Source organism: Erithacus rubecula (genome assembly GCF_903797595.1).
Source record: "Erithacus rubecula genome assembly, contig: SUPER_Z_unloc_3, whole genome shotgun sequence".
NCBI lineage: Eukaryota > Metazoa > Chordata > Aves > Passeriformes > Muscicapidae > Erithacus > Erithacus rubecula.
Genome location: NW_027635944.1, coordinates 3,070,055 through 3,081,042, shown reverse-complemented (window position 1 = coordinate 3,081,042; position 10,988 = coordinate 3,070,055). Strand labels below are relative to the sequence as shown.

Genomic DNA, 10,988 nt, shown 5'->3' with positions numbered 1-10,988 from the left:
TTATACTGTAAAAATAATACTTGTTAAAATTCATTTTCACAATTCTCAAATTTAGGACAAATACCTTCACAGTGGAAGAAGCGAACACTACAGTTTATCTGAAAGTTTCACGGAGTAATGGGCTCAACGTGTCTGTGAGTGTTGAATGGGAGACATTGTCAGATACTGCGTTTGGCATCAGTACGTTCACTTTGTTGAGAGCATCCCTTGCTATTTTCAGAGTGGAGATAACTACAGAGTAACCAAACATATGGGAGATAAAAATTTGCAGTGAAAATTCGCTTATAATATTACTGTGATACCAAAATTCATTAGATAAAAGAACTTGGCTGCTTAAGAGTCAGCTTGTATCAGCCACTGCTGCCAGAGTTTCAACAATCTGTATTACTCTTCCTGTTTATGTATTTTCAAAAGACCTTTGATTTATAAAATCTTTTTTTTTACTACCTGTAATTCTGGATTTTTCTAACATAATAGAAAAGACACTACAAAGTGTTGAATGACTAGGCAATTTAAGAATCTTAGTGCCATGACTGCTTCTTGTGATGACAGAGAGAATGAGGATAAATGCATGTTTAATTTCTTTGTCACTTTTTTATTTCTTCCTATCTATTAATTTCCTCACTTCCAAACTTTCTCAGTTCCAAACTGAGTCCTCTGATTCACACTCAAATTGGCTATGCATTTCCCATATGTAATAGTAATGTGTGAGAAATTAATTTATTGTATAACTCTCAGTAAAACCTCAAGGCTATACCATTTCCATGCATTTACATGCACTTATATTCTAGAAAATATAGCTTAGGCATTTAGAACATGGTGCTAAGAATGTCAAGATTGTGGGTTTTGTGTGAGCCATTCACTTTTAAGAGCTGAACTTGATAATCTGTGTGGGTCCCTTTCAACTCAGAATATTCTGTGATTTCCCATACTAGATTTTGTTTTGGCAGATAAAGAATGAAAATGTAATTAATGTGGTAAAAAACCTTAAACATAAATACTTTCTTTCTTATTCTGTATTGCAGGGGGTAGTATCAGTGTTCTTTCTGTCTTGCAAAGCTTTGTGGAAGAGGCAGCAGCTAGCTGGTGTTTCTTTCCATCAGAAGAAACTCTGTATGGTGTGCTGCTGCGCTCACCTCCAGCTGTATTTTCTACTCTCTACCAGTGGAAAGGAGTTTTTGTTGCCATTGAGGTAAATGCCTTCTTGCAGACACCAACCAGGCTGCTTAGTTGAAACCTTGATGTTTCAGTTCTACTTTTTTGTTCCTCTCTCAGAATTTCAGTATGTGGAATCCTAAAAGCTGTATGTCTTTCCAAATCCATGCCTCTCCCTACCTTGTGATTACTCATGGAGGAAGCAGTCAGGGAGCTTCCAACAGCAGTGTGTATGCATTCATGTCTGGACGTAAACTAGTGAAGGTAAATCTCTGTTACTTAAAATCATTTAGTAAGGGGGTTAGAAAGGATCTTGTGAGGCCCTTCTGTCCAGCCATGTTTTGGGAAAAAGCACTCTGTTCTGAGCTAGTTTGGCAACTGAACACTCTGCATGATGTAGGTTATTGTCCTGGTTTAGGCCAGAACAGGGTTTGTTTTGCAGTAGCCAGGAAGGGGCATGGCTGGAATCCAGAGGTTATTCTGTGCCACCTCATGTCATTTTCTGTGGACAGGGGAAAGGAAAGGGCCTTCCCAGGGCTTGGGATAATGTGAGCACAATTCATATATTGAGGGCTTGTGCATAGAGAGAATTTTCACAGGTGAATCTTTGCCTCTCTTGTACCATCTGCTACTAATATTGTTGTTTTTAATGTTTATTTTCTCATGACGTTGCTATTTGCAGGGAATTGTCCTTATGTCAACCCATGATCTTCACCTTTTGTGCTTCCAATTCTCCTCTCCCTCCCTCTACAGGGGGGAAAAGAAGAAGCAACATTGTTTGGAGTGTTTCAGTGGGAACACTAAACTGAAAAATACCATTCCTAAACTGTGACAGTTATTACAACTTGTTGTCTAATGATTTTTATAGTCATATTTTGAGGGTGAGATAAAATGATCTTGGAAGTGAAGAAAGAAATTGTGGAGCAATGACATCATAGAACATATTAATTCTGTAAAAAGACCTCACATATATTTTTAAAATCATAAAATTACATCTAGGATAATTTTTGTATATTATTTTATATATATTTTGTATGTAATTTTACAATTTTTAAAAAATATGTGTGAATATATATAGACTTGAACTGACTTCCAAATACCATTTTTGCCATATCTTCCTTGTAGATACAGACTCTCTCTATTTTGGATACCACACTTGTCAAACATTTTGCTATGGATGAAGAAAACTATTTGGTTTTTGTGAGTGATAACAGCAGTTTCAGTTCCATCCAGGTTAGAATACACTTCTCTTCTGTGGCTTTGATGTAGGTAATTTAGTTAGTTTTCAGTTTGAAATATGAAGGAAACGTAGAAAAAAAATAAGTATATATCCTGAATAATTAGTTACATTTGTATTACAGATTTATAAGACATAAACTTCTAGACTTGTTCAAATGTAACAACACTCCTTACATTAACATGTAATTTAGACTTGATTTGATTATATTGCTGCTGTCATTTCTGTTTTGAAACCTACTATATTAAAGAGCTTTAGGAATACAAATAGCTTCTGACCATAAACCTGTTCATCTGAAGAAGAGGCACAGGTGTTTGCAGTGAGGTAGTAATTTACAGTTGCTTGTGAGAGTGCTTCCACCATAATGTAGGATCCACCAGAGAAATGAGAAATTCAGTTAATTATGTCTTTCCAATTTTTCATCAAAACAATTTCTTTTTCCCTAGTGCTTGTTATAAATATGTAATAAAATATATTTTCTATTTTTACAGATTTTTCAGTGGAATAAAGATATATTTGTGCTGCATCATCAGCTTCCACTTTACAGAGCTCTGAACATTGCCTTGTTTCCCCGAGGAGGCATTATGCACTTAATAGTTTCTTTGTCAAATACTAGCCAGAATGTGCTCTTGTACCAATGGCTGGATAATGAGTTTAGGAATCTGCATCAGTTACCAGCAAAAGAAATAACACAAATGGAGGCCTGGACTTCTGGATCTGATGTATTTTTAATTGTTGCAAAAGGTATTTAGCAGAAAACGAACCACTGTGTTTGCTAAGTATGTGCTGGGTTGTTTGATAGCAAAGGCATTTAAAATAAAAGGGGTTTAGATGGAGATTAAAATATTACTGGAGGGCGACAATTTGCTGAAAAGCATCTTATCAAAGTAATCTGTGTTTTGTCCTTCAGAAAATGAAAACATTGTGTTTGTTCTCAAATATTTATGAAACTAATGAAGTAATTTCCCAAGAGCAATAGGAAATAATAACTCTATTTATCTAGCTGCTAATTGCAGCCTTCCTTAACTTTTCTGTACCTTCTTATATGCAAAGATTGTTGTTCAGCAAAATACATTTTTATTACAATTTACTTTAGACATTGCTTTATGTCTGCATCCCTATAACTATTTCAAAGTGTATAGTGCAGTCCATGGGTTTCTTTGCACTTGACTGTTGTCTTCTAGAATTTTTAGTGTTCTTTTATGTGAATGTGTGCAGAAAAGCCCTTAAATGATGTGGAATAAATCATATAATGAAATATCGTGCTACAGAGTTATGCAAATAAAAAGGAAGATACAATCACTGGTATCACTTTGTAATTAAAGCTGTGTCAATCTCTGCCTTTGAATGGCCACAGTGTGTAATTTAATTAACAGGCACCAATATAATTTAGGTTTTGTCATTTTTCTCCTTTGTAGAAACTGGAGATTCTGAAATTTTTGTCTGGGAGACGGGGCAGTCTACCTTCAGACACTTTCAGTCTCTTCCAGTCTCTGCTGTAAGAAACATCCATGTTTTCATGCCTCCTTCAGGTTTAGGTAAGATTTCATTTGTAATGCTGAAATTGAAGAAAAAAAAAATGCATTCAATTTTCATATTATTTATCAGATTCTAAGAGATACTTTGACAATTGTGTTGCAAAGGGCATTTCTGGTACGACAAAAACTTTTAAATATATCATTGAATATTTCTCTTTTTCTTTTCCTTGCTCAATGAAGTTCACATCCTCCTTTCTGGTAAGGACACAACAGCACTGTACTCCTGGAACTCAGAAGGGAACCAGTTCTCTCTGATGCTGGAAGCCCCATATGCAGATCATATCACTTCCACTACTGCAAGGTCTCTCAACTCCAGCAAGAGCTTGATTGCCCTTTCTGTAGAGTCAAGCTCCCAGATTTATGAACTGACAACTATCTCCAACCAGTCAGATTTTATACCTAGGTAGGGTTTTTGTTTTGTTTTTCTCCCAGCTCTTTAATTCCTTTTTCTGTGATAGTATTTTTGTTACAGTGGAGACCATTATAGACATCTATGTGAAGTGTGTTTATTAACACTACAAAGAATTTTTCATAGGTAGTCTTAGAATAACCTGAAGTCAAACTTCTCACAATTTGCTTTAAAATATGTGGCAAATGGACTTGCAATTAAAGTTGATAGTGAAGCTTTTGTTCAGGATAAATTAAAATATGTTACATTAATAAGAAATTACTGTATGTTACTATGTCTTCTATTGACCTTAAGAAAAAAAAAGAAACCCAACACTAATCCCACAACCTTTAAACCTCATTGTCTTACTTGGAATATAAACCACAATTTCAGCATCAAAAATGCTCTTTAAATTTTCATTGGTACTTTGGAAGTTCATTAATCATATTCTCAGTTTATAATTACTTGATGTGTTTATTTGTATGCTAGTTCAGGTGAATTGATATTTGAGCCTGGGGACATGGAAGCTGTGATAGCAGTCAATATCCTGGATGACATCATCCCAGAGGAGGAAGAACATTTTAAAGTGTTGCTGAAAAACCCTAAAGGAGGTGCAGAGATTGGTGTTCACAGTTTTGTTAACATAATTATTCCTCCCAATGACAATGCCTATGGAGTCATTGCATTTGCTCAGGTAAAACTTCTAAGGTAAATCATTAAAATATGTATATATAATTTCTGAATCACAGAACACAAACATACTAAAATTGCATGTGATGGCATTGTTTTTCTAAAGTCTTGCCACAGCCTGAGGCAGAAGGGCTTTGACTTCATTTAGCATTGTTACTTGGCTATATAGATGACAGGCAATAGAAACTCAGTTCCAGTCTTCCCTTATTGTGGGGTTTTTATAATCCCCTTATATTTAGAATAAACAATTATTTTATCAGTTTCATTTTGCAGCAACCCAAAAAATTCATTTTCAGATGGCATGTATGATATCAACATAGTCTCTACTATTTGGTTAATCAAGGGATTTAAGTAAAGATTCTTTTCTTCTGAAATAATAATGCCACAGGATGAGCCCATCTTCCTGAAAATAAAAAGCCTTTGCAGAAAATGTAAGACTGAAGGTATTATTTGGAGTTGTTGATTCTTAAATCATCAAATATTGTAGAAGTTATGTAAAGAGATATATGTACTAAATGAATAATGAAGATAAAAAACTCAGAGGAGTTATCACTGAAATGATACAGTGCATTGAGACTTGTTTGAGGAGAGTGAAAAATAGTAAAGTAACAGCAGTAAAAATATATCTGTCTTGAAAGTCTACATGTTTGTCACCTGCTTCATATGATTTGGGCATAAAACACTCTACTAAAAAAAATAACAAAAAACCACTGAATTTTTGCCTTTGGATGAAGAGGTCTGGCATTTCAAATTCTTTTGTTTGTGAAATTTGGGTCTTTTGAGTATTAAGATATATAAATTTAATCAATAGACTTGCATTTAGCTGCTTAAGAGTAGATTAATTTATTGATGCTCTATGTGTATTGATGCCTTTTCCCTAAAGAAACTTTTCTTTCTAGGAAAATAATGCTTTTGTTTTGCTGCTGTATATTTTCCAGAGTTCTTTGTTTAAGCAAATTGAAGAAATGGAACAGGACAGCTTGATCACCCTGAATGTTGAACGTTTAATAGGAACATATGGACGAGTTACAGTGGAGTGGATTGCTAATGGGAGCATAAGTGATGTATTTCCAACTTCAGGAATGGTAATTTATGATATCACTGTTAATGGGGAAGCACTGACTGTATTGTCTCAGATAAGAGATAAAGATATACTGAGTGAGAAGGACAGTAAATGTTAGATTGCCCCACTTTTCTGTTAATTCCTGCTTCCTGGTCCTGGTGATTCTAGTGGTTTGTGCTTCTGGCTGGCACATAATACAGTGATATCACTCTAACACTTCTAGAACCTGATATTGGAATACTGTCCAGGCACTGGAAATGTGTATCTGCAGTATCCTATTCCCATATTCCTTTCTTCCTGCTGTGAGATTCAGCTACTATGTCAAACCATTTGCATAGGTGGGAATCTGGGAGTGCTTGCTTTTTGTCCTGACCATCTCAATGAGCTTAAGTGGCCCAGCAGAATATGGCAAGTCACAGTTTTCTATGTTTCTGAGACTTTTAGATTCCCAGCCAGGTTAAAATCCAGTTTTTCCTGTGGACAGAGCTCTTTACATGCCTTAGGACAGGCAGGAACCAGTTTATGTAAATTAAAGTCCTCCACCTTGTGGCTGTCTGTAGCAGGCACAAAGCCTTCAACAAAAAAAAATTTAAGAAAAAAATAAATGGACTGGAAATCAAGGATGCCAAAACAATCATACTGAAATTGTTTGAATGTTCCTTGAACATTCCAGCTGAAATACATGAGTACACTGCATAGCTTTGCAGGCAAGAAGAGTCAGGAAGGTACAATATAAGTGGAAATTTCTGTTTGTCCTACACATTATGTTAGCCTAAGTGTTTATAGACATCTTCCTTATTGAGAAAGGAATCATGTGGCGATCCCTTTGAATTTAAAAATAAGAGTATAGATAGACAATGCAAATATCAATCATTTTATCTGAAGAAGAAGAAAATAAAGTTGAGTAGCCATTTCTTAATATAGCAATGATTTTAATAGATATTATATGTTTATCCTTCTTTTGATATGGATATATGTGGTGTTTTGACCTTAGCTGTCTAAAACCCCCCAATTAGTTCTCTCTTACTCTATCTCAGCAGAATGAGGAGAAAATAAGGTGAAAAATCTTGAGATAAAGGCTGTGTAATAAGAAGAGAAAAAGCCATTGTTTACCTGGATTTCTCCAAGGTTTTTGATACAACTTGCCATAGCCTTCTTCTAAATAAACTAATGTGTTATTGCTGCCCCCAGGGAGTGGTGGCTCCTTTTCAAACTGACAGCCCATTACAAGTGTGGTCCCTCAGGGATCAATATTGGGCCCAACAGTGTTTAATATCTTCATTAGTGATGTGGGTGATGAGATCAGTACTTTGATGAAGATTGACAATGATACCAAACTAAGTGAGATGAGCCACCCAGCAGGAAGACCAGGGTAGGCTGGAAGATTCATCAGGAACAAATGTTGCACTATGGAAAATGTATTCCAGGAGTGCAGCACCCACTGGAATCTCTCCTGACAAGGGATTAACTGTGGGGAAGGAGACTTGGGACTCCTGCTGGTCGATAAGCTCAATATCAAACAGTGAGGCAATCCAACAGGATTTTTCTGAGTTGCATCAACAAGGCCACTTGCAGCAGAGTGCTGACTGCTTTATAGCAGTCATTAGCCCACTCAACTGAGCACTTTTTGGGCTACAACTGGAATTCTGTGTTCACTTTTGATCCCTGTTATGGAAAATAGATATGAGTAGGCTGGTGGGGGTCCTGATGTGGCCAGAAATGTAATCAGAGGGCTGGGAAACCTGTTGTATGAGGAAAGGCTAAGAGAACTGTTCAACCTTGAAAGAAGAAGCTAATAGGGAGACCTTATGGTCAGACCATGTTTCAGTATTTAAAAGGTGGCTACAATGAGGAGATTTAATTTTTACAAGGTGTCACGTTAAAAAGACAAGGGGTAATAATAGATGCAAGTTACTTCTGGGGAGATTCTCATTGCACATTAAGAGGAAAAATTTTCACCGTGAGGGCAATCATCCATTGGAATAACCCTCCTAGGAAAGTTGTGGACTCCCCAAAACTGATACTTTTAAGATGGACAGGATGCTGGGCCATCTTATTTAGACTGTGGTACTGCTAAGAAAGATTGGACCTGATAATCCTTGTGGTCCCTTCCAACCTCATATTCTATGATTCTATAAGATATGTATGTGTGTATGTATATGCATTTTATAACTGATAGACTTTACAGAATAAAACTCTATGTTTAACAACACTGACAAGAATTTTTTTTCCTGCCTTCCCTTTAAAACTCCAGATTACATTTTCAGAAGGTCAGGCCCTGTCCACAATCACCCTGACAATTCTTGCAGACAGTGTTGCAGAACTTTCAGAGGCAGTGGAAATCACACTCACCCGTATCACCACTGTGGATGTTCAAGATGCCACAAAAGGAGCTGTCATTCATCCTGAAAGGGCAAGAGCTGTGCTTAGCATTTTACCCAGTGACTCTCCACATGGTGTGATTGAGTGGCATATGGAGTCTCTCTTTGTTAAAATCACAGAGCCAGAAGGTAAGTCTGTTTCTTGAGTCTTAGGAAAGAATGTATGTTTTTTCAAAGTCAGCATTATTGAAGCATTATAACACTGGTTAGTAGTGTTAGCATTATAAAACTGGTTACATATTTAAATGCATACATACATGTATGTATGTATATATACTCTGTGTATCTCTCTGTGCTTTTTTATTGAAGTGTAGCATAAATATCCTTTGAAATATGTAACTATGCTGTATTTCACATTGCATACATCAATGTTCTCCAAACATTCTTGTTAGAGAGTTGAGTTGCAAATCACTAGTGCATAAAATACTTCTGTTTATGAAAAAAGCAGTTGCCCATTTAATGGGACTGCTGTATTGTTTAAAATTATTTTTATAGAAAAGCTTTTCTCTTGAAGTGGCTCAAAAAGGGTAGCTTTTTGCTCTCATGGCTAAGGGAAGGAAGGAAGCAGAACAAGAGTGAATTCCACTTCAGGAAAAGTTGCATGTTTGATTTGTCTTTTCTTCCAGGCCCAAGTTGAAAAGGGTCTCCCAGGTGGTTGACCAGAGGAGAATTGCCATGATGTTCAGATTTCTTCCCTCTCTCCTGGCTCAGGGAGGCTAGTTGGCATTTTTTGAGGCTACTCCTGCTGCCACCTGGGCTATTCATATTTTACCAACCCAATCAGAATTTTCTAACAATTTAATATTCTGTCCATATTAACAAATTAGATATTCAAAAATACTTTTTCCATAAGATTATATTATCATAGGCAAAACATTCTATAATTTTGTTCTATTTTCAGGTGAATTAGTGTTTTCCCTTGTTTAGCACCTGGAAATAACGTAAAGGGAGTCAATTGATTTTTTTGCACATTATAAGTATTTATACTTTGAAATTAGGATTCAAGGAAGGTTTTGAGCTTCCACTGGTTGCACAGTTTTTTTCCCCAATCTTTAATTGTTTTATTTTTAATGAATTATATACAGAAATACTATCTGTGAAATAATATGTGGTTCCAGAAAATGTCTTGAAGTAAAAATTTGTTTACATTTTACCTCTTTCTATTTCTCCAATCATAAATGCAACACTTTTAGCCAGATTATGTGCTTCATCATTTACTGACTGGATAAGATTACAAATCTGCTTTCCCAAAAGGGTGCTAAGCCTGACCGATAAAATCTATTAAATTTATTTGATATTTGAGTTAAGGAAATGTGATGTTTGCAGCCAGAATGACTGCCCTCAATACTACTTTCTGTATTAGAATCAATAGTGATGGCCTAGGCATGATAGGCCAGGCAAATTATTGAGATGGAAGTTTTGGAAGATAACTGAATAAAAGTAGAAGTGTTGAAGTAATAATTTGTGTAGCACACATTTAAAACTGTAGTTATTCCATATCTTCTTCTTCTTCTAGATCCAGTGTTTAAATGCACAATACCTCCAGACGTAGGTACTGTTTTGTGTTTTCACACCAGTTGTGTGTGCTCATCTGCTTAAGCCCTGGAATTATCCAAAGACTCTTGTGTCACTGAGTAGAATTGAAGTGGACTCTAGCATGCAGCTCTAGTGGTTAGGTGAGCTGGAAATCAAGCAGGCCAAGGTTAAAATGGGGCTTCCATAAGGCTCCTCCTAGTCTCAGTTCTCTTCAACATCTTCATGAATAACTTGGATGCAGGACTCTTAGGAATACTAAGTTTGCTGATGACATTAAATTGGGAGGAGCTGTTGACTCCCTTGAGGGCAGAGAGGCCCTGAAGAAAGACATCAACAAATTAGAGAGATCATGAAAAATTAAAGCTGGGCAATCACCAAGCTTATGAAGGTTAGCAAGGGAAAGTGCCAGATTCTGCCCCTGGGATGGGGCAGCCCTGGTGGATGCACAGTCTGGGAATGAGGTGCTGGAAAGCAGCACCATGCAAAGGGAGCTGGGGGTCCTGGTCCATGGCAAGCTGAACATGAGCCAGCAGTGCCCTGGCAGCCAGGAGGGACAAGCCTGGCCTGGGGGCATCAGGGACAGCATCAGCAGCTGGGCAGGGGAGGGGATTGTCCCCCTCTGCTCTGCTCTGGGGCAGCCTCACCTGCAGGGCTGGGGCAGCTTTGGGCACTGAATATAAGGAAGACATTAAGCTATTAAGACAGCATGCAGAGGAGGGTCATGAGGATGGTAAAGGCCTTGAGGGGAAGGAGCAGCTGAGGTCACTTGGTCTGTTCAGCCTAGGTAGGAAGAGACTGAGAGAAGAGCAACTTCCTCATGAAGGGAAGAGAAGGGGGAGACACTGATTGTTGCACTCTCTGGTTCCCAGGGATAGGACTTGAGTAAATTGAATGAAGCTAAGTTCAGGCAGATTTAGGTCAGATATCAGTAAAAGGTTTTTTACCCAGAGTGTGGCTGAGCACTAGAACAGTGTCCTCAGAGAATTGATCACATCACCAA

General features: G+C 37.1%; 1 protein-coding gene across 1 annotated transcript in view; it reads left to right on the top strand.

Moving 5' to 3' along the window:
• Nucleotides 1–10,988, top strand: part of ADGRV1 (adhesion G protein-coupled receptor V1) — a 237,134-nt gene that overhangs the window by 76,553 nt on the left and 149,593 nt on the right. Inside the window, exons 46-55 of the mRNA XM_079331426.1 lie at nucleotides 56–180; nucleotides 1,026–1,192; nucleotides 1,276–1,419; nucleotides 2,281–2,388; nucleotides 2,884–3,136; nucleotides 3,811–3,930; nucleotides 4,111–4,333; nucleotides 4,808–5,012; nucleotides 5,947–6,093; nucleotides 8,326–8,581. Coding sequence (XP_079187552.1) covers nucleotides 56–180; nucleotides 1,026–1,192; nucleotides 1,276–1,419; nucleotides 2,281–2,388; nucleotides 2,884–3,136; nucleotides 3,811–3,930; nucleotides 4,111–4,333; nucleotides 4,808–5,012; nucleotides 5,947–6,093; nucleotides 8,326–8,581 — 1,748 coding nt within the window. The remainder of the gene's footprint in view (nucleotides 1–55; nucleotides 181–1,025; nucleotides 1,193–1,275; nucleotides 1,420–2,280; nucleotides 2,389–2,883; nucleotides 3,137–3,810; nucleotides 3,931–4,110; nucleotides 4,334–4,807; nucleotides 5,013–5,946; nucleotides 6,094–8,325; nucleotides 8,582–10,988) is intronic.